This window comes from Mesocricetus auratus, unplaced genomic scaffold (genome assembly GCF_017639785.1).
Source record: "Mesocricetus auratus isolate SY011 unplaced genomic scaffold, BCM_Maur_2.0 Super-Scaffold_100038, whole genome shotgun sequence".
Taxonomy (NCBI): domain Eukaryota; kingdom Metazoa; phylum Chordata; class Mammalia; order Rodentia; family Cricetidae; genus Mesocricetus; species Mesocricetus auratus.
Genome location: NW_024429216.1, coordinates 10611372 through 10634711, shown reverse-complemented (window position 1 = coordinate 10634711; position 23340 = coordinate 10611372). Strand labels below are relative to the sequence as shown.

The 23340-nt window shown below is 49.8% G+C and overlaps 1 protein-coding gene and 2 long non-coding RNA genes across 3 annotated transcripts in view; 1 reads left to right on the top strand and 2 right to left on the bottom strand.

The window, feature by feature from the left end:
• The window catches only part of LOC101826061 (poliovirus receptor homolog), a 16628-nt gene extending 11988 nt beyond the window's left edge, over nucleotides 1-4640 (bottom strand). The window contains exons 1-2 of the mRNA XM_013125422.3: nucleotides 4349-4640; nucleotides 2136-2483 (exon numbers count right to left, since the gene is read on the bottom strand). Of these exons, the coding sequence (XP_012980876.1) occupies nucleotides 2136-2483; nucleotides 4349-4430 (430 nt within the window). The 5' untranslated portion in view covers nucleotides 4431-4640. The remainder of the gene's footprint in view (nucleotides 1-2135; nucleotides 2484-4348) is intronic.
• Nucleotides 4636-22228, top strand: LOC121135495. Its single transcript, XR_005872598.1, has 2 exons — nucleotides 4636-4715; nucleotides 21955-22228. It is a non-coding gene; the product is annotated as an uncharacterized LOC121135495 (long non-coding RNA).
• Nucleotides 21426-23340, bottom strand: LOC121135494. The gene is made up of 2 exons (XR_005872597.1): nucleotides 22820-23340; nucleotides 21426-22056 (listed from the first exon to the last, which is right to left on the bottom strand). It is a non-coding gene; the product is annotated as an uncharacterized LOC121135494 (long non-coding RNA).

The following is a 23340-nucleotide window of genomic DNA, read 5'->3' as shown; positions in this document are numbered from 1 at the left end:
GTGGTGCATGCCTTTAATCCCAGCACTTGGGAGGCAGAGGCAGGAGGATCTCTGTGAGTTCGAGACCAGCCTGGTCTACAAGAGCTAGTTCCAGGACAGCTTCCAAAGCCACAGAGAAACCCTGTCTTGAAAAAAACAAAAACATAAAAACAAAACAAAAGAGAATACACAGGCTGTTGGGCATTGGTGGTGCACACCTTTAATCCCAGCACTCGGATGGCTCCTCAGGAGAGGGGCCTTGTTGGAGGAAGTGTGTGACTGTGGGGGCGGGCTTTGAGGTCTCTTTTGCTGAAGCCTCCCTGGGTGTGACTATCAATTGACTTCCTGTTGCCTGCAAGGTGGAGCACTACCAAAACCCGCCCATGTCTGCACAGCCACTATGCTCCCCGTCCTGATGATAATGGACTGAGCCTCTGAACCTGTAAGCGAGCCGGCCACTCTAATTAAATGTTTCCTTATAAGAGTTGCCCGGTCGTGGCCAGCCTGGTCTACAGAGCGAGTTCCAGGACAGCCTCCAAAGCCACAGAGAAACCCTGTCTCGAAAAACCAAAAAAAAAAAAAAAAAAAAAAAAAAAAAAAGAGTTGCCCGGAGCCGGGCGTTGGTGGTGCACGCCTTTAATCCCAGCACTCGGGAGGCAGAGGCAGGCGGATCTCTGTGAGTTTGAGACCAGCCTGGTCTACAAGAGCGAGTTCCAGGACAGCCTCCAAAGCCACAGAGAAACCCTGTCTCGAAAAACCAAAAAAAAAAAAAGTTGCCCGGGTCATGGTGTCTCTTCACAACAATAGAAACCCCAACAAAGACAGCAGTTACACAGAGAGACCCTGTCTCGAAAAGCCAGCCAACCAAGCAATAACAACAAAGGATATAAGGTCAAGCTGTCTGTCAGAGTGGTCTCTGGGAGGGGGCTACAGAGAAAGGGTGCAGCAGCTAAGAGGACTGGCTGCTCTTCCAGAGGACCCAGGTTCAATTCCCAGCACCAGCATGGTGCTCACAACGAACACCAAGGGATCCGGCACCCTCTTCTGGCCTCCTCCGGATCAGACACTCCCGCGGTACACAGATATATATGCAGGAAATCACCCGTGTATGCAATGCAGACAATATGCACTGTATATATTACTCCCGCGGTACACAGATATATATGCAGGAAATCACCCGTGTATGCAATACAGACAATATACACTGTATATATTTATCTCTATTATATATGTGTGGGTGTATAGATACATATATATGTTGCGGAATATTTAGCTATGTAAAGGCTCATTACATTTGTTTATGTTGCATTTGTTTAACACCGTAAGGATGTGCGCTTATTTATAAAAAGATGTGCGGCTGTTTGACCTTGCCTGCCTAAGGCACCTGATCGGTCTAATAAAAAAAATGCTGAATGGCCAATAGCCAGGCAGGGGAAAGGATAGGAGGGGCTGGTGGGCGGAGAGGATAAACGGGGAGAAATCTAGGGTCGAGAACAGCGAACCAGGAGCACGCCTGGGACCACACGCCAGGCAGCAGCCAGCCAGGCAGACACGAGGAGCAGTGGAAGTGAGGCAGATAAAAGAAAAAGTGAAAAGCCCCGAGGCAAAAGGTAGACCGAGAGAAACAGGTTCATTCCAGTTAAAAGAGCCAGTCAGAAACGAGCCCAAGCTGGGATGAGCATTCAACACTAAAAGATGTCTCTGTGTCATGATTTGGGAGCTGTCTGGTGACCCAAAAGGAAAACCCAGGTGCATTTATATATATACTACAAAGAATGCTCTTTGGTGGTAGCGCCCGCCTTTAATTGCAGTGCTCAGGAGGCAGAGGCAAGGGAATCTTTGTGAGTTTGGGGCCAGCCTGGTCTACAGAGCGAGCGGAGTTTCAGGTCAGCCAGGACTACATATCGAGACCACATCTCAACAAAGGTTTGGGGGACCAAGGTGTGATATCTGTAATCCCAGCACTCAGGAGTAGAGACTGGGAGGTCAGGAGCTCAAGGTTATCCTCAGCTACATAGCACCTTGGAGGCTAGCCTGGGCTACATGGGTCCTGCTTCAATCTTCTGACTTGGAAGACAGGCCACGTCCCAAGCCTTCTTGCTTTTGGCTAGCTCCCTGCTCCCCTGGCCCCGGGTTCTTCTCGCCCCAACACTTACCAAGCACCTGCAGGTAGACACTGGCGCTCTTGCTGCCCGCGGGGAATGTGGCAAACTGACATTCATAGTTGCCTTCATCTTCAACACGCAAGTGAGATATAGACAGAGAGGCGTTCCACTGATCCAGCCTGGAGGCCAAGAACTCCACCCTTCCCGGGTCTGTGATGCTGGGTCCCTTCACGGGGTGGAAGACCGCCACAGTCAGGGGGGAGCTGTCCGGCTTCTTCCTCATCCAGGTAACCTGTGTGACGGTCACACTCTCCGAAGACGTCAGACTGCACAGCAAGTAGGCTGTTCCGTTCAATAAGCCGGTCACATTGGTGAGCACCTGCACGGCCACCCCGGAAGCTGTGAAGCCAGAGGTGTTGTTAGTTCAGCTCACTTAAGGATTTATTTGTGTGTTAATTTGCTAGCATGTAAGTATGTGGACTACATACGTGCAGTGCCCATGGAGGCCAGAAGGGGGCATCGGATTTCCTCCCCCAACTTGAGTGACAGAGGGTTGTGTATCTCCACGTGGGAGCTGAGGACTGAACCCAGGTCCTCTGCAAGAGCAGCCAGTGCTCTTAACTGCTGAGTTACCTCTCCAGCCCATTATCTTCATAGTAATCTTATTGTTATTAGAGAAAAGGTCTCAGTATGTAGACCGGGCTGGCCTGGAACTCACAGAGATCTACCTAAGTGCTGTGATTAAAGGTGAGCACGACCACCCTTGGCTAGACATTTAGTCACCCCACTAGGCTCTCTGTGAGACTCTGTCTTTAGCCCAACATACAGTAGGGTGCCCTCGACATTAGTTGAATACAGTGTTGGGCATTCCCGATGAGAAGGATAATGACTTCAGAGTTAAGTTCTGGGAAATACAAACACAGCCATGATGAGCCGTGGCTCCTCTGTACAGGGTTGAACTTGGGGTCTCAGTTTCTGCATCTGAAAAATGGGCTTTCTAATTCAGATATAAATGTCTGATAATGGCCTTTTCCAGTGAAGGTTTAATCCCCTTGGGGGCCAAGAAAAACCTCTGAACAGATATAGTATGCTTCCTGAGTTTAGATGTTAAAGGAATGAAAGAAAATGAATATGGACAGTCATAAAAATAAGTAGTCTTTAAGGAGAGACTAAAGTAATATAAAAGGAAAAAGTCAGGCCGGGCGGTGGTGGCGCACGGCTTTAATCCCAGCACTCTGTGAGTTGGAGGCAGAGGCAGGCGGATCTCTGTGAGTTGGAGGCTAGCCTGATCTACAGACCAGGACAGTCAAGACTAAACAAAACAGAGGTAGACCTATAGAGAAGTCTTTCTGTTTTTCTTTCCTCTTTTAAAAATTTATTTTATTGAGGTATACATTTTTCTCCACTCCCCTTCCCTCCTCCCCTCTCCCTCTTCACCCTCCCCCCTGCCCTCCATGCTCCCAATTTACTCAGATCTTGTCCTCTCTCTCTCTCTCTCCCTCTCTCCCTCCCGCTGTCTGTCTCTGTCTCTCTCTCTGTCTGTCTGTCTCTCTGTCTGTCTCTCTCTCTGTCTCTGTCTCTCTGTCTCTGTCTCTCTCCATCTATCTCTGTCTCTCTCTCTCCCTCTCCCTCTCTCTCTCTTCTCTTCTCTGAGACAGGGTTTCCATATGCAGCCCTGGCTGCGCTGGTAGCTGGTATTACAGGCGTGCATGACCACCTCACCCTGCTGGTTGATCTCAGCCTGGAGGGCAGCAACTCTCACCCTGAACACTCAGCGGTTGTGAGTCACCCCTTGGAACAATGCCAGTCCTTAAGGAGCATGGCTTAGCTCGGAGCTCCTGCCAGCTGTGGGTGAGGACCGAGCACCCGGACGTGGTCAGTGGTGGCGCCCTTCGCCAAAAGCCCCGAGTGACGGGAGGGCTGACTTGGGTCTCGAATACAGCAAAACGAATGAATGAAAGTCACGGGGTGGGAAACATTCCTTCGGACAGGGCATAGGGTATGACCGCAGAGAAAAGATTCCCCCGGCATTAAGTCACTGCCTGGATTTTTTAAATTAATTTTTAATTTTATTTTCGGTTTTTCGAGACGGGGTTTCTCTGTGTGGCTCTGGAAGGCTGGTTTCTTGGGCGTGGGAATACGCTCCCCGGTACTAGAATGCCCGGTGTGAGCCATCAGGCCGGATCTTTCTGGAATCTGTGCGCGGGAATCCAGATCTAGGACTTTTGGTCCGGGAAGAAGGGATCAGTGGGGCCCGTACTCACCCGCTCTTTCGGGCTCGCCGAGCTGCAGCAGCGCGAACAGTAGCGGCAGCAGCGACCAGGTTAGGGGCGTGCGGCGGTCCATACGGCTCGGGAGACGATCCAGCGCCTGCGGGGCGCGCGGGTGTCGAGGCCCTGGGATCTCACCCCCGCTCCGATGCAAGCCGGGCAGCCCTACGCGTCCTGCGAGCGGGCACGTTGTGAGAGCCGGCACTGCTCGGTTAGGGCCGCCTCTGGATGGGCGCGGCCGACCCCGCCCCCAGCTCCGGGGTGGGGCGCGGGGGTGGGGCGCGGAGCTGAGATTCCAGCACTCCCGAAGCGGAGGCTGGAGGATCGCGGGGAGTCTGAGGCCCAGCCTGGGGTATATCAGGTGGGTCTGGGCTAAAGTGAGACCTTGTCTCAACCAACAATAATAATAATTTAAAAAAACAAGAAAGAAACGAAGGAGGAGGAGGAGGGGGAGGAGGAGGAGAAGGAGGAGACAGGAGTGGGGTGGGGAGAACAAAATCTAAAGGAAACCAGGGCTGGGGACCAGCTGCTTAGCTCGCCTGCTGGGGAGGAGGATCTGTGGGATAAGCCGGGGTGGGGGGGGACTGATTCAGACCCCCAGCTTTCATAAGTCATCTCAGCGCTTGGAGGATCAGAAATCCAAAGTCACTTTGAACTAGGTACAGCGAGTTTGAGGCCAGCCTGGGCCGTATGAGGTCATTCTGAAATCTTTTTATAAAATTAAATGGGATAAATTAATCTTATTTTAAAAATAAAAGTTAACAAAATAAATGTAAATAAAAATAAGTTAAATTTAAAAGAGGAAAAAAATAAGCCTCCGGTCCCAGAGCTCTGGAGACAGAGGCAGGTGATTTCCAGTCCACCTGTGTCAAAAGGGAAGAAAGGTCTCATGTTACTCACGCTGGCCTCAGGCTGAATCCTAGGCCAGTGGTTCTCAACCTTCCCAATGCTGCGACCCCTTTAATACAGTCCCTCATGTTGTGGTGACCCCCCTCCTTCCGCCACAAAATCATTTTCGTTGCTACTTCATAACTGTGATTTTGCTGCTGTTGTGAGTTGTAATGTAAATATCTGATATACAGGGTCTGATGTGTGACTCCCCAAACTGGCCACGCCTACGGGTTGAGAACCACCGCTGCTCTAGGCTGACCTTGAACACGGGACCTCCCTGCCATCACCCCCCCGAGTGCGGACGATAGAAAGGCGTGTGCCCACAAGGTTCGCTCTGGGCTAATTTCTGGAAGGGATCTGAGGGGCAGGTCTGGATTTTCTGTGGCATTTCCACACTGAGGTCCTGTGGCCACTCTGGCCATGCTGTCACTGCCATGGGATACCCCCAACCCCCTACCCTCCCCCCGCCCCCATTGCTGTGGCAGAGCCCGGCAGATCCTAGTGAGTAGGAGGCCAGCCTGATCTGCCCAGCTAGTTCAGAACAGCCAGCAGGTGTCTCGGAAACCCTCCCTGCCCAAAGGAAGAAGGTCCCCCCCTGCCCGGTCCTGAGTCTCCGACACTATGTCTTTCCTTCTGGCCAACCTCACGCACAGCTTATTGAAATGAAAGAAAAGATACCAAAGTCAGATCCCTGGGCAAGCTGACACCCACCTTCACATTTTTCTTATTAATTTTTTTTTGCTGTTCTTTAGCACCTGTTTCTGAGTTTGATAGATTCTAAAACTGCTTTTCTTTTTTTTAAAATAATTCATCTTTATTTTATGGGCACTGGTGTTTTGCCATCAAGTATGTCCGTGTGAGGGTTTCCCTGGGAACTGGAGTTACAGACAGTTGTGAGCTGCCCTGTGGGTGATGGGGATTGAACCTGGATCCTCTGGAAGAGCAGCCCGTGCTCTTAACTGCTGAGCCATCTCTCCGGCCCCCTAAAACTACTTTTCAATGTATATATGCACTATGTATGTGTGTACCCAACTGGGTGTGTATGCAGTGTGTGTATGTATGTATAGCCTGTATGAACGAAGTGTTTGTTTGCATGTACATGAGTATGTGTATGTGGTCTGTGAGCTATGAGTGCATGTGTGTAGTGTGTGTCTGTCGTGTGACTGTGTATGACTGTATGTAGTGTGTGTGAATGTGTATTTATAGTGTGCCTGTGTGTATGCGCGCATGGGCACCTATGTGTGCCTTGGTACATGTGTGGAGGTCGGAGGACAGCCCTTAGGGGCCCATGCTCTGCCTCCGCCATGTGGCCTCAGAGTCTAGTCTTGAAGCTTGTGAGGGAAGTGCCTGAGGCGCCAGGGTGCCCTTGCTTCCCTAATTTGTATTGTTGTGTTCTAAATGAGCGATCCCACCATTCCTTCCTTAGATACCCTTTCCCTGGTGGTACCCAGTGAAAGGCCTCCACGCCTCTCCAGCTGACTGCCTAGGGCTAGGTGGGCTTGGCAAGGCAAGATGGCTGAATTGGGGGTAGATGCATGCCCGCTAGCTAGCACACAAACGAATAACTAAAAGCCAACTTGGCAATGCTATTTTCCCCAGAGGAGAACACAAAGCCAGAGTATTTTTGATTTCCCTCAAAAACTTCTAAATCAAATTAACGTCACTAGGAAACCTAAAACCGTCTGAGGTAACAAACGTTTGTTTTGGTTTGGCTTTTGGTTTTTGGTTTTTTTTTTCCCCTCCTGTTTCCTTTCGTGAATCTCTGTTCCCTTTGTCTCCTGAGCTGTGCCAAGCTAGTGAGAGAACCTGTGTCCTGACCAGCAGGGCACAACGGGGCCGGGCCCACGGGACCCGGAATGGTGGAACAAGAGATAAAAAGAACAGACAGCAAGACAGACTTTCCGATCCGATCAAGCTGCGTTTATCCAGGGTCTTGCACAAGCTTATATAGAGGAATGCGGCATTGGCCATGGAGCAGAGGCTGTTAGACCTCTGGGAAGTTGGGGGGGGGGCTGTTAGGAGTGGGGAGGTTTGATGTGCGATAGAGCAGGAGAGCTCACCAGGGAGTGTAGGTGTTAAGGAAGCATTGTTAAGCAACGGGTTATCTCTACGGCGCCATCTGTGGGAAAGCGCCTTGGGGCAAGAAATAGAGTTTTACTGTGACCTGGTCCTCAGCCAGTCTGGGCTTTGGTTAGCGGTCTGCCATCCTCGGCGGCCTTTGTCCGGACTGTCACTCAAATGTTGGCTCTTCCCTCTGTGTGGGAGGGGTCTGGAGAGGGAGGGATCAGTACCTCCCTGTGTGTTTCTGACTGAGCTAATCTGGTCCATCCAACCCAATGAATGATAAGGCATATCTCTGGAACTTTCTAAAAAGACTATGGCCAGCCCTTAAGTTCTCCCCCTGAAGTGTCCAGCCTGCGGGGGAGAATGAAAGTATTTCTTCGAAAATAAATAATGAAGTGTATACTGCATTTTGTCTATTGTGTGTGTTCGATTTGAAAGCGGCTGTGGTGAACAGCTGGAGGTCAGAGGTTGAGAAGTGTGAACGGCACAGTAAAGAAACCGAAATAGACTCCAAAAGAACACAGAGAAACCCTGTCTCTTAAAACCAAAAAACAAACAAACAAACAAACAAACAAAATAGAACAGCTGCTCCGTGGGGAAAAGTTTATTCCAAACTGCCAAGGTTTTCTCCCTGGGTGGGGGCGGCGAGGGACTCTTCTGGGTTCCTTTTGTTGTTGTTGTTTTGTTTTGTTTTTTGAGACAGGGTTTTTCTGTGGCTTTGGAGGCTGTCCTGGAACTAGCTCTTGTAGACCAGGCTGGCCTCGAAAATCAGAGATCCACCTGCCTCTGCCTCCCGAGTGCTGGGGGGGGGGGTTAAAGGCATGCACCACCACGGCCCGGCTCTTCTGGTTCTGAGGGAGTGGGTACCTGGGAAGAAGGGGCCTGTGAGCTGGAGTGAGTGGGGACTTCCAAGTGTGTAACAAGTACTTGTGAGTAGGGACTGAGGGAGCCTGGAGACCAGCATGGCCATCTGTCCCTTTTCAAGAGATAAGGAGAATGACTCCTATTAGCAAGTGAGAACCAGCTTCCCTTGCCCCCAAGGGAATGCTGGCTTTTGTCTGTGAGAATTTGGGGAAAGGCACTGGGCATGTTGGCTTGTACGCCTTTAATCCCAGCACTCCGGAGGCAGAGGCAGGCGGATCTCTGTGAGTTCGAGGCCAGCCTGGTCTACAGAGCGAGGTCCAGGACAGCCAGGGCTATTAACACAGAGAGCTGTCTCTGGTAAACTGAAATACAGCCTTTTCCTTCTCAAGTTGCTTTCAATCCTGGTGTTTGTCACAGCTGCAATAAGTTAACAAGGACAGCCACACCGAGAGAGCTCGGAGATGGATCCGATGCTGTCTGGCGACATCCTCAGCTTTGGAGCTGGTGCGAATGGGTGGTCTGTAAAGATAATGCGTTCCCAGAGGTGCCGCGTGAGGCTCAGGAGGAAATTCGAGTAGACACGGACTTGGGCAAGGTGGCTCGTGGTGATTGGGCGCTGGTCTGCGACGTTCTAGCGCTCTAGTTAGTCACGGTTGTAGAATCCTTCCATGGGGGCGGCTTTTCGGTGTCGGGGAACTTTGGGAGGGACAGATCTGGTTTTGTGGCACTGCTGTGGCCTTGTCAGTGGAGGGGCAGCAGAAGACACCTCACAGGACTGATGTGCAGCTGGAGGAAGTCCCTTCGTCTTGATGTCCCTGCAGAAAACCATTTCAGGACCAGCCAGCTCGGAGTGGAGTGTTTATGAAGAATGGTGGGAAACCAGGCGTTGGTGGCGCACACCTTTAATCCCAGCACTCGGGAAGCAGAGGCAGGCGGATCTCTGTGGGTTCGAGGCCAGCCTGGTCTACAGAGCGAGTTCCAGGACTGCCTCCAAAACAATGCAGAGAAACCCTGTCTCGAAAAACCAACAACTGTTCGTCACTCCATCTTCTCGTTTACCAGGTCTAATCAGGCCTGTGTCTGCCTCCCTCTTGAGTAGACCAGAGGCCACATCTAAGCAGACTTCCTGCAGCAGCTCCCCTCTCCAGGTGGCCGGACAGGAATTCCAGACCAGTGTTGTCTCCCGGGACATTGACCCAGCTGCCACGTTTATCGGTGCTGGGGCTGCCATGGTTGGTGTGGCTGGATCAGGGCGTGGCGTTGGGACAGTGTTTGGTAGCTTGATTGTTGGCTCTGCCAGGAACTCGTCTCTCAAGCCACAGCTCTTCGTCTCCTGTGCCGTTCTGGGCTTTGCCCTGTCTGAGGCCCTGAGTCTCTTCTGAGGGATGGTCGCCTTCCTCATCCTCTTGGCCAGGTGAGGCTCCATGGGGTCAGCCAGCCATCCCTGCTGCTTCCACCAACGTTGGGAAGGGCTGGCTCAGCGGATGAAGGCGCTTGCAACCAAGCCTGAAGGCCCCAGTTCGATTCCCCACCTGACAATGGAGAGGCCTGACTCCAGCAAGCTGTCCTCTGACCTCCAGATGCTATGATTTTATTGACTTCCTTTTAAGTCTGTGAGCGTATTGTAGGTGCCTCCTCAGCGCAGTGGTGTCTCGTCAGTCTCATGAGACTTGTCTGCGTGTGTCTCTGTGCGCCTGGTGCCTGAGGGGGCAAAATGAGGGCGTCAGGTCCCCTGGAACTGGAGTTACAGACATTTGGCAGCTGCCGTGTGGGTGCTGGGGATTGAACCTGGGTTCCCAGGGAGAGTGGCCAGAGAGAAGGCTCGTGCCCTTGACACTGCTTTAAACGGGCATGGGGAGTGGGAACGCTAGGGGCAGAAGAAAGTTCCTGGGAGTTTGGGTTTGCGTTCCCAAGGAGAGGTGTGTTTGTGCGTCTCCGTCTCCACGGCAGCCGTATGTATGGCTTGGTGGCGAGGTTTCGGGACCATTTCAGAAGACTGATAAAAAAAGTTTTTAGTTTTATTCTTTTGTGGCCCAGGCTGGTCCCAGACTCCTTATGTAGCCTCGGAAGCAGGCAGGCATCACAACCAGACCTGGTTTCTACTCTGCTGGGCAAATGGAGCCCAGGACTTCCTGCATGCTAGTTAACGCTCTCTTCACTGACTCCATTCCCAGCCACTGTCATTAAAAGAAAAAAGTTAAGCCAGGCACTGGTGGCGCACGCCTTTAATCCCAGCACTCAGGAGGCAGAGGCAGGCGGATCTCTGAGTTTGAGGTCAGCCTGGTCTACAGAGTGAGTTCCAGGACAGCCAGACTGATACACAGAGAAACCCTGTCTCAGAACAAAAAACCAAAAAGAAAAAGAGTTAGATTCATTCATGTGCGCTCTGTGGGCACATGTGAAGGTCAGAGGACAACCGTGGGAGTCGGTTCTTGCTGTTGACCTTGTGGACTTTAGGAATCAAACTCAGGTAGACAGGTTTAGCAGCAAGCCCCTGGACCCGCTGAGCCATGCTGGCCTCCCTGCAGAAGAGCTCTGTATTTCCCGGGGGACCCTGGCTGTCCTGGAACTCACTGTGCAGACCAGACTGACCTCGATCTCACAGAGATCCACCTGCCTCTGCCTCCTGAGTGCTGGGGTTACAGGCGTGCGCCGCCACTGCCGGGCCTGACCACAGGTATTTTGTGGAAGTCCTTTAATGCTGACCCACACGGGTGTTTGCTTCTGGGTGCCTCTGTCACGACTCTGTGTTTGGGGCTAAGGAGACGACTAAGGAAGTGTGTGCAAACATGAGGGTCTGGGTTTGCTCGCTGGTGCCAGATAAAACCAAGCAAACTGGTAAAATGCCCTGGCCTAAGAGGCGGATACCTCTTTCCCCAGATGCGATGGGATCTGCCCTGTGGCTTCCTTAGGAGGTGAAGGGCGTGCAAGTCTGTGGTTTTAGAAGATTTTGCTGAGCTGCTGACAGGGGCAGTCTGTCTTGGCAAAGCAAGTGAGGCCCGGTTTCAACTCAGGTGCTCAGAGTTGGCACGAAAGGGGTTTTCTTAAAAATGTCAGATGCGGGCTGGAGAGATGGCTCAGCTGTTAAAGGCTAGGCTCACAACCAAAATAAAAATGTCAGATGCATGGCTTGCCGGGTCGGCTCAGCAGGTTGAGGCGCTTGTGTCAAGCCTGACAGCCCAGGTTCCATCCCGGGACGCCTACAGAGTGAAGGAAAGGACAGATTCCTGCAAGTTGTCCTCTGACCCCCACGTGGATGTCATGACATTCGTGTGTATGCACACATGCATGCACACACACACACGCACGCACATACATGCGCACACATGCATGCACACACACATGCGTGTGCGCACACACACGCACCATAAAGTAATTAAAGAAATGTATTTTTATTTTAATTTTTTAATGCTTCAGATGCTGTTCTTTTCCCCAAAAGGTACAGGGCTTGAGGGATACAGGAAAGAGAAGCAGGGGAAGGCATGGGGAGAAAAGGAGGTGGGAGAGACAGAGGGGGAAGAGAAGGAGAAACACTGAGAGAAACTACGAACCGTGACCCAGGCCTATGATCCTAAAACCCAGGGGCAGAGGCAGGGGGCCCTGTGAGGTGGCGTTTCTAGTAGAGTCGAAGTATCTAGGGTTAACATTAGAATAATAAAGTTGCCGGGCGGTGGTGGTGCATGCCTGTAATCCCAACACTTGGTAGGCAGAGGCAGGTGGATCTCTGTGAGTTCTAGACCAGCCTGGTCTACAGAGTGAGTTCCAGGACAGCCTCCAAAGCCACAGAGAAGCCCTGTCTCAAAAAACCAAAAAAAATTTTTTTGAAAGTGTGAAAAGACATTTACTCAAGACTTCTGTATTTCTCATAATGTTTTAAACGTCTAATAAAATCCTGTATAGCTTTGGCATGCTTAAAATAGTTGTTTTCTAGAAGTACTTAGGCCTTGAGGAAATCATGATGGAAACCAGTGATTGTTCCCTGTTATTTATAGTTGTTTTTCTGAAGGAGCTACACAGCCTTGGCTTGCCTGTAGTCACAAGACGGTTCTGACAAGCCTGGAACATCTTGTGTTATTGGGTGTTGCAGACAGTGCACTAGGTTGCAGGGGTGGTGGAGTTCATTGAGGCTGGGCTTCCAAGCTGCCTCAGAGCCCGGGTTATAACCTGGAGTGACCCCTTTCTCGGAACACTGACATTTCTGGGCTAGGGGTGAGTGGAACCCTTTTCCAGGGAGGGAGGGAGAGTAAGAGGACCAGGAGAAGAAACAGGGTGATTCTCTCTGTCCAAATTCTGCCTCTGCCCTTGAATAGCCGATGGGCCTAAGACACTGGGATCAGTTTTTTCGCCACCCACACACCGGGATCAGTTTTCCCTCCACCCTCCCCCACCCATGAACTAGAGGATGGTACCGTCTTGTGCTGACGTTTTCTAGGAAAGGCAGGCTGGGGCGTGGCTCCGTGGGTGAAGATTTCCTGGACGTGGAAGTGTGTGTCTGTGATCCCAGCATAACTGAGAGAAGTGGAGGCAGCGCGGCCCTCAGGAACTCATGACTCACTCATGACTCAGCAAGGCTGGCACAGAGATGGCAGAGGCAGGAGACTTCCTCAGAACCTGTGGGAGGCGAGGGCAGCAAAGGCTGTGTTCCACCAATGCCCGGCTGCAAGGCTGTGTTCTGATCCCTACACACACAGACACACACACAGACACACACACAGACACAGAGAGACACACACACACACACACAGACACACACACAGAGACACATAGACACACACACAGAGACACACACACACAGACACACACACACAGACACACACACACAGACACACACACAGACACACACACAGACACACACACAGACACACACACTCACACACAGACACATACACACTCACACACACAGACACACACTCACACACAGACACACACTCATGCACACACACATGCACACACAGACATACACAGAGACACACACACAGACACATACACACACACAGACACACACAGAGACACACACTCACACATATAGAGACACACATTCACACACATAGACACACACACATAACACACACATTCACACACACAACACACACACATACACACAGAGACACACAACACACACATTCACACACACACAGAGACACACATACAGAGACACACAGACACACACACACTCTCTCTCTGTCTCTCACACACAGATATACACACAGACAGACACACATACATGCTCACACACAGACAGACACACACATGCACACACAGACACACATATATACACTCTCACAAATACACACTCACAGATACACACTCATACACATATATACACATATACACACTCACATGCTCACACATGCACACAGATATACACATACACACATACTAACACACTCACACATATACACATTCTCACACACACATACACAGAGATATATACACACATATTTTTTTTTGATTTTTCGAGACAGGGTTTCTCTGTATTGTTTTGGAGGCTGTCCTGGCAGTCGCTCTGTAGACCAGGCTGGCCTCGAACTCACAGAGATGCGCCTGCCTCTGCCTCCCGAGTGCTGGGATTAAAGGCATGCACCACCAACGCCCGGCTACACACATACTTTAATGTTTAAAAAGTTTCCTTTACATAGTTGCTTATCAAGCAGTAATACTGAATGCTGATAGTGTCTTGGGGGCAGGAAAGTCAGGAAAGTTGAAGGGTTGTAACCAGAGAGGAGTCCCTCACCCCAGAGTGTTGTTGAAGTCTGAACTCCTGAGAGTTGAAATGTTTTACTAAACTAAAACAGTAAGCGGTGCAGAATGCCTACGTAGACACAGGACTTGCCCATATTTCAAACAAGAATGTTAAAATAACAAGCTGAGAGCCGGGTGGTGGTGCACACGTCTTTAATCCCAGCACTCAGGAGGTGAGACAGGCGATCTCTGAGTTCCAGGCCAGCCTGGTCTACAGAGAGAGTTCCAGGACAGCCAGGGCTGTTGTTACACCACTGCCTGGCACAAGAAGTAATTATTAAAAGAGAGGAGGGAAAGACCAAAATAGCAATGAAGCCTGCCTAAGACGCCAGCGTTGTTGGTTCTTTTACTCTGTGGTTCTTTGCACTAAGCTCTTTGTGGGGGATGGGGCGTCACCCAGCTGCCAAACGAATCACACCAAGTCTCATCCTTTCGTATAAAAGCCCAGGCTTAGCTTGACTTGTTTCTAGCCAACTTTTCTAAACCTTAAATTTTCCCATCTACCTTTTGCCTCCGGGCTTTTATCTTTCTCTATTCTGCATGCCTTTCTTGACTTCTTTTTTTTTCGAGACAGGGTTTCTCTGTGGCTTTGGAGGCTGTCCTGGCACTTGCTCTGTAGACCAGGCTGGCCTCGAACTCACAGAGATCCGCCTGCCTCTGCCTCCCGAGTGCAGGGCCTTACTTCTTACAGCTGGGTGGCTGGCCCCTGGAGTCCTCTACCCTGCTCTTGCTTTCCCATCCTCTCTTCTGTGTTCTCCTGTTCTCTCCGCCCACCAGCCCTGCCTTTCCCTCTCCTGCCTAGCTATTGGCCGTTCAGCTCTATGTAGGCCAATCACGGGGTTTAGCAAACACAGGGTAAAGGAATAGAATGGAGCGCGTTGCTGTGAGGTAAGGCTCCTACATGCCGGGAATGTGTATCGCTCTCATTGGTTAGCAAAAAAAAAAAAAAAAAAAAAAAAGAGCTGTTTGACCAATAGCCGAATAAGATACAGGTAGGCAGGACAATCTCGGAACTGGGGTGAGAAGGGCGGGGTCTGGAGAGATGCCCGCCAGCCGCAAGGGAAGTATGATGCTGAGGGCAGGAAAAGCCACGAGTCATGTGGTGGTGCATAGGTTAATAGAAATGGGTTAATTAATTTAAACGTAAGAGCTAGTTAATTAGAGGCCTGAGCTATCAGCCGAGCTTTTGTAATCAACACAAGCGTCTGTGTGTTTATTCGGGACCGGGCATTCGGAACAAAAGAACGACTCCACCTCCATTTACAACACGTCTTTGCATCATTAAACAAATATCCCACTGCATAAACAAATGTGACACATGCGTTTTTTTAAAGTTAAGGCATTCCTAAAGCATAGAGGCTGATTTATTCCTACAGCCCCTCTTTCTTTTTCTTTTCTTTTGTTTTTTTTTTTTTTTGTTGTTGTTGTTTTGTTTTTGTTTTTGTTTTTTGTTTTTTTTTTTGGTTTTTACGAGACAGGGTTTCTCTGTATTGTTTTGGAGGCTGTCGGTCCAGCCCAGCCTCGAACTCACAGAGATCCCCCTGCCTCTGCCTCCCGAGTGCTGGGATTAAAGGCGTGCGCCACCACCGCCCGGCTCAGCCCCTCTTTCAATTCCGGGTCTCGTAAGCAGCCGTCATTTGCTGATCAGCAAAATCAGCACCATACTATTTGGGATCCACATTCCCTGTGTATGTCCCATCTTATGTGGCTCTTTGTATTAGTTTTCTTCTCTTTGAGGCGTTTATTATTATTATTATTATTATTATTATTATTATTATTATTATTTGGTTTTTCGAGATAGGGTTTCTCTGTATTGTTTTGGAGGCTGTCCTGGAACTCGCTCTGTAGACCAGGCTGGCCTCGAACTCACAGAGATCCGCCTGCCTCTGCCTCCCGAGTGCTGGGATTAAAGATGAGCGCCACCAACACCCAGCGAGTTTATTTTTTTTTTTTTAAATTTTATGTGCATTGGCGCTTTGCCTGCATATATATCTGTGAGGATGCCAGATCTGCTGGAACTGAGTTACAGACAGCTGTGAGCCGCCATGTGAGTGCTGGGAATTGAACTCAGGTCCTCTGGAAGAGCAGCCAGTGCTCTTAACCACTGAGCCATCTCTCCAGCCCCCGAGTTTATTTTTTTAATTTAAAATTTTTATTAATTATTTTTTTATATTCCAATCCCAGTTCCTCCTCTCTCCTCTCCTCTTGCTCCCCCAACTTCCCTCCTACCCCACCTCCCATCTGCTCCTTGAAGAGGAAATGTCCTTGTGGTTTGAGTGTGCCTCCTTTGGGTATATGCCCAAAAATGGTGTTGCTGGGTCTTGAGGTAGTGATCCCTACTTTTCTGAGAAATCACCATACTGATTTCCTCAGTGGCTGTACATGTTGGCACTCCCACCAGCAGTGGAGGAGTGTTCCCCTTTCTCCACATCCTCTCCAGCATAAGCTGTCATTGCTGTTTTTGATCTTTTTAGTCATTGTGATTGCTGTAAGAGAGTATCTTAGAGTTATTTAGATTTGCATTTCTGATGATTAGGGAAGCTGAGCATTTCCTTAGGTGTCGACTACTTCATTATTTTTTTAAGCTGTTTCTATGACTCTCCAAACCCATTTTCTTTTCTTAAGCCTATACACATTGCAAAACTCACTGGAACACATTTAGAGGTTTTTTTTCTTCCCGTCTGGACCTCTTTTACTGTGTTTATTTTAGCCTTAGAAGTTTTGTTTGTTTATTTTTCTTCCCTGTCTGGACCTCTTTTACTGCGTTTGTTTTGGCCTTTTTTTTTTTTTTTTTTTTTTTTTGCCATGTGAGCAATCTTTAAACTGCTAAGCTACAGCTGGGTCCTCCGTGCGACTCTGAGACTCTGATGGCTGGTTCTGCCCGATTCTTGGGTAGTGAAGCCTGAGCTTGGGAGTACATGACCAGGAACTGTATTAGACCTCCCCAGCTGTGGAATGCCTGAGCTGCCACAGGCTGACTGCTGAACAGCAGCCTCTCTTAAAGCAGCCACGTCATTCCCCCTCCCCACCACCCCACAGATTTCTCATGCAAATATGAACCCATGTTGGAACGCCAAAATGTTGTTGGTTGTTTTACTCTGGCTTTTAGCACTTAGCTCTTTGGGGAGGGGGGAGGAGGCACCCAACTCCCAAATAAATCATACCTAGGCTTATTCTTACTTGTGAACGCCAAGCCTTAGCCTGGCTTGTTTCTAGCCAGCTTTTCTTAAATTATCCTGTCTACCTTTTGCCTCTGGGCTTTTGTCTTTCTCTATACCTTTCTCTTCTTCTTACTCCATGGCTGGCTGTGTATCTGGGTGGCCGGCCTGAGGTGTCTTCTCTCCTTCTTTTCTGGTTCCTTGACCCCCCTCTTCCCAGATTTCTGCCCCTCTTTATTCTCTCTGCCTGCCAGCCCCACCTACCCTTTCTCTGCCTAGCTGTTGGCCGTTCAGCTCTTTATTAGACCAATCAGGTGTGTTAGACAGGCAAAATAACACAGCTTCACAGACTTAAACAAATGCAACATAAAATAATACAACACATCTTTGCATCATTAAACAAATATTCTGCAGCATAGACAGATGTAACACACCTAGAAATAATATTTCACAATACCCAAGCATGGAAGACCTTTGCTTTAAATGTCTTCAAAAATGTACTTATTCAAGTGTCTGTGTGTGTGCATGTGTGCGCGTGTCTGTGCGTGTGTGTGTGTGTGTGTGTGTGTGTGTGTGTCTTAGTTTGAGGAGAGGCACCATGACAAGGCAACTGTTATAAAAGAAAGCATTTAATTGGGGGCTTGCTTGCATTCTTAGAGGGTTAGTCCGCGATCATCCCGGCAGGAGCCGGCAGGAGCCGGCAGGAGCCGACAGGAGCTGACAGGCGTGGTGCTGAAGCAGGAGCTGAGAACTTTGCATCCTGATCCACAGGCAGCAGGCAGAGAGATGGGCTGGGGCCTGGGCCTGGGCTTTTGAAACCTCAAAGCCCACCTTCAGGGGTACATCTCCTCCAGAAAGGTCATACTTCCTAGTCCTTCCCTGCTGGGAGTCCAGCTCCAGAGGGATCCAGGTCCCAAAGAGGAGTTGCGGATTTGGTGTCGAGGGAAGGAGACTAATTCTGAGGCTGAATCAGGATGGCTGTCCGTTTATTGAAAACAGACTTACATAGTCTGTAACTGCCTCACAGTAGGGCCACAAGCATTATTGAAAGCAGACTTAATGACTCCAGGCGAAAGCGATCATCATCTTTGCAGCATTTTTCTTGAAATAAGAAAACCATCATTTTAACAAGAATCTAAATGCCTCTTGTCCTCTGAGGTTCAGTAACCCTGCCAGGTGCCTCCGACACTTCCTCCTACACCATCTCAGCCTTGCTCAGGAAGTGTCAGATGGTTCCTCAGAAACAAACCCGCAAGAGGAGTTTTCTTCTTCAACCGGCATGACGCAGTGTTTGGGCCATGTATCACAACAAACATTGAGCTGTTCCTTAACTGAATCCCTTTGTGCCTTAGTCTTATAATACGGGCTTTCTTCCCTCATATGCTCCCAACGAGAAGGTCCTGACATCTTACTCTTCATTGTCCTATACCAGTCTGAGTCCTTCAAGCTATGTTCCTGTATGTGGCAGACGGGGTTCATGACAGTCTAGCTTCGCCACAGACTCTGCTCCCCACGGAGCACCCCAGACCCTGGCATTCATCCAGTAAGCCGCTGATCCTAGGAACTAGTCTGTACTTACTTATTCTACACTTACTTATCATTCATCATTCAGTAAGCCGCTGATTCTAGGAATATTCTGTACTTACTTATCATTCATCCAGTAAGCTGCTGATCCTAGGAACTATTCTACACTTACTTATCATTCATCATTCAGTAAGCCGCTGATCCTAGGAACTATTCTGTACTTACTTATCATTCATCATTCAGTAAGCCGCTGATCCTAGGAACTATTATTTTTATTTATTTATTTATTTTTAAAGATTTATTTATTATATATACAGTGTTCTGCCTGCATGTATGCTTGCACACCAGAAGTAGGCACCAGATCTCATTACAGATGGTTGTGAGCCACCATGTGGTTGCTGGGAATTGAACTCAGGACCTCTGGAAGAGCAGCCAGTGCTCTTAACCTCTGAGCCATCTCTCCAGCCCGATCCTAGGAACTATTCTATACTTACTTATCATTCACTCAGTAAGCCGCTGATCCTAGGTACTATTCTTATATTTTTGGTTGTGAGCCTATCCTTTAACGGCTGAGCCATCTCTCCAGCCCCCTAGGTACTATTCTACACTTACTTATCATTCACTCAGTAAGCCGCTGATCCTAGGAACTATTCTATACTTACTTATCATTCATTCACTAAGCCATTGCTCCTAGGAACTATTCTACACTTATCATTCATTCAGTAAGCCGTTGCTCCTAGGAACTATTCTACACTTATCATTCATCCAGTAAGCCACTAATCCTAGGAACTATTCTGTATTTACTTACTGAACCATTGCCCTTCCTGACTTCAGGCTCTCTGCCATTGTATGTTTTTTGATCCTGGGACCAGGTGTGCCCAGTTAGTAAAATTTCTCTATTCCTGGTGTAATGGGGGGCACAATGGGGAGTCCTCTGGGGGGCAGGGAAGCAGAGTTATCATGCTATGTAGTTCCACGGTGCCCAGGAATTTTCCCCCCAAAATTATTTTTGCTTAAAGAGACTGCCATTGTATACATTTGGATGCCTTGCCAAAGCCCGCACAGATTTCCAAGCGGGAAAGGCACAAGGAAGGACACTTGCACAACCCACAGAGAGGATCACGAAAATGACTGTCAGAAGGTGGCGGAGGGCCGGGCGTTGGTGGCGCATGCCTTTAATCCCAGCACTCGGGAGGCAGAGACAGGCGGATCTCTGTGAGTTCGAGACCAGCCTGGTCTACAGAGTAAGTTCCAGGACAGCCTCCAAAGCCACAGAGAAACCCTGTCTCGAAAAAACAAAAACAAAAACAAAAAAAAGAAGGTGGCGGAGGGCTGCGACCACAACGTGTGAAGGCCGGAACTTTGTTAAGGTGCAGTGGTGGACACACCGTCCACACCACTTTCCCAAGCTGTTCATCCGCCGGGGACCAGCATTCAGACACGGAGGGGGCATTCTCATTCAAACCCCACAGCAAGCCAGTGCTGGGAAGCCAGTTCGAGGCCAGCTTGACCTCCATGAGACTCAGAAATCAAAATCAAGGCCATTGAGGTGACCAAGTGGGTAAAAGCACTTGTCGCTAAGCCCGAGAGTCTGAGTTCGATCCCGGAGACCCACCTGATGGAAGGCGAGAAATGACCCTTGAACACTGTCCTCTGACCTTCGCATGTGTAGACACACACACATACACGAACAGAGACACAGACACACAGACACACACACACACACAGTGTAATTTTAAAAAACCCAACCTGAACCAAAATGTCTTTCAAACCATGTGATTCCAGAAGCCACCTTAACCATGTGATACGGTGACTGATTCCATGACCCGACAGTTAAGACCCTCCTGCTGGACTCCCAGGCCCAAAACTGCCTGTAACTCCAGCTCCAGAGGACCTGACGCCTGCAAGGCACCTGCACACACATGCACAAACACATAATAAGAGATAAAAGTGTTGGGCCGGAGAGAGGCCTCAGAGGTTAAGAGCACTGGCTGCTCTTCCAGAGGTCCTGAGTTCAATTCCCAGCACCCACATGGTCGCTCACAACCATCTGTAATGAGATCTGGTGCCCTCTTCTGGCATGCAGGCATACACACAGGCCGAACACTGCACATACAAATAAATAAAATCTTTTTTAGAAAGTGATTTAGAAGTTGTAAGGCTCTCAACCATTTCCCCAGAGCCTGCTCCTTTTCCTGAGAGACTCTCTCTTTTTTTTTTTTTTGGTTTTTCAAGACAGGGTTTCTCTGTATAGCTTTGGAGGCTGTCTTGGAACTCGCTTTGTAGAACAGGCTGGCCTCAAACTCACAGAGATCCGCCTGCCCCTGCCTCCCGAGTGCTGGGATTAAAGGCGTGCGCCACCAACACCCAGCTTGCTCTTTCTCTTAATGCACATATTAAAGCTGTTATAAAAGTCTTTTCTAGAGCCAGCAAGATGGCGCAGGGACTGGAGTCTGAAGCCCCAGAACCTCCCTTCGGGAGCAGGCCTGTAACTCCAGCATGCAGAGGGCAGATCCCCGGGGCAAGCTGGCTAAGGAGTCTAGAAGGGCTGCTGAGCTCACAGTTGAAGTGAGAGACCTTGAGGGTCGGGAGGGGCCAAGGAAGATTCTTGGTGTCGATGATGCGTCTCCCCATGCATGCCAGACACACGCACAGGTACATGCGTGCATGCACACCTACAGACACATGAACATATCACACGCACACAATCAACCCACCAGGCATTGGTGGCATATGCTTTTAATCCCAGCACTCGGGAGGCAGTTCCAGGACAGCCAGGGCTACACAGAAAAACCCTGTCTTAGACAACAAAACAAAACAATCAAGAATAAAATTTTTAGAAATCCAACTTTGTTACTTGGGTGTGGTGGTGGCCCAGGCTACCAAGGGATTTCAAGGCTAGCCTGGACTACATGACACACCTGTCTCAAAAAACAAAAAAAACAAAAAGCAAGTGAAAAGAACAAAACCTCAAAAAGCTCCCGGCTTGTCTTTAGTGGAAGTCCAAAGGATCTCCTCAGGCTCAGCTGGGGGTAGAGTAAAGCCCACATCCGGCTCCACTGTCACTCACCCTGGGTCCCCTTGCTGGACACTCCTGTTAGGATCTGCTTCTGTAGGCCCTACAAGAGAGACAGAGGCTGGGGTTGTGACTCTGTTGCACAGGCTTGCAAAGCCCTGGAGGAGACCCCACACTTGGGAAGTGGAGGCAGGAGGATCGGGAGTTCAAGCCATCCTGAGCCTGGCCTCCTCAAGGAGGAGTGCCAAACTAAAACAATGGAAGGAAGGAAGGAAGGAAGGAGAGGTCCACTCGGGGCAAGGGGCCGTCTTGCTGCCAGCTCTCTCGTTTTTTTTTTCCAGGGTGGACACAGCTGTGACGACCCCGTCCCTCTCCTAGGCTCTGCTGGGAGGATGGGTGGAGAACCGGGTGTCAGACGCAGGACACAGCTTCCGTCTTCTTTTCTGCAGCCGAGGAGGAAAGTTCCAGAACTCAGACAGAGATGACAGCTCCCCTGCCCATCCTCCAGGAAGCCCACTCCCTCTCTCCACACCCCTTCCCAGTGACGGTGCCCTTTCTCCGGCCATTCCTTTCCTCTGAAAGCCCAGAAGGGAAATGAAGCACACTCTTTAAGGACTACGCCCTCGATGACTAACCAGGTTCCCCAGACTGCCAGTTGTCGGGTGGTTTCCTCCCAACAGATTGAGTGACGAAGGTGGCCCCACCCCACCCGGCTTCCCTGGTGCTCTCCGCGCGCGCCCGCCACCCCCGTGGCTTCCTGGGAATCTCCCCTTCTGTTCTTGCTCGGTAGATGTTCGTTATAGTGGTCACAGCTCTTCTTCTGGGAAACTCTCCAAGACCCCTGGCTGGGTATGGACAGCCACTGGGCTTCCCTATTCAAGTCCTTCCTGAGGCAGGACGGAAAGGCACGGGATGTTTGAGAGGACCTGGGGCACCTGTGAAATTCTCAGGATCTTTCCAGAAACTCCATTTATGGGGAGAAGGCTTATTAGCAGACCTTTCAAAACCCTAGTGACACCGGGCGTTGGTGGCGCACACCTTTAATCCCAGCACTCGGGAGACAGAGGCAGGCGGATCTCTGTGAGTTCGAGGCCAGCCTGGTCTACAAAGTGAGTTTCAGGACAGCCTCCAAAACAATACAGAGAAACCCTGTCTCGAAAAACAAAACAAAACAAAACAAAAAAACCCTAGTGACTCTGCATTTACCTTAACGGACTACAGTTCCACCCAAGGCATGTTCAGAGTAGTAGGGAGCTGCAGATAGTTCCGTGCAGACGCTGGATTGCAGGATGCCCTCCTTTCCACCCCTGACACGGAGGTGGTGACTCATGCCTGCCATCCTAGCACTTGGGAGGTGAAGGCAGGAGAGCCAGGAGTTCAAGGTCACTCTTGTCTCCACAGCAAGTTTAAGGCTGGTTGTGGGGGTCCCTGAGACTCTGACTCAAAAAAAAAAAAAAAAAAAAAGGGTTGAAGACATAAGCCAGCCCTTAATATCACTCCTTGCTCTTCCAAAGGTCATGAGTTCAGTTCCCAGCACCTGGGTCAGGTGGCTCACAGACCCCCGTAACTCCAATTTCAGGAGTCTCTGCCGCCCACCTCCAGACTTCCAAGGCAAGGCACTCAGGTGCCCAAACCCATACACATATAGACACGACCTATAGAGAAAAATTTCTCATGATGGAGGGAGGGAGCGAGAGAGGGAGGGAGAGGGAGGGAGGGAGGAAGGG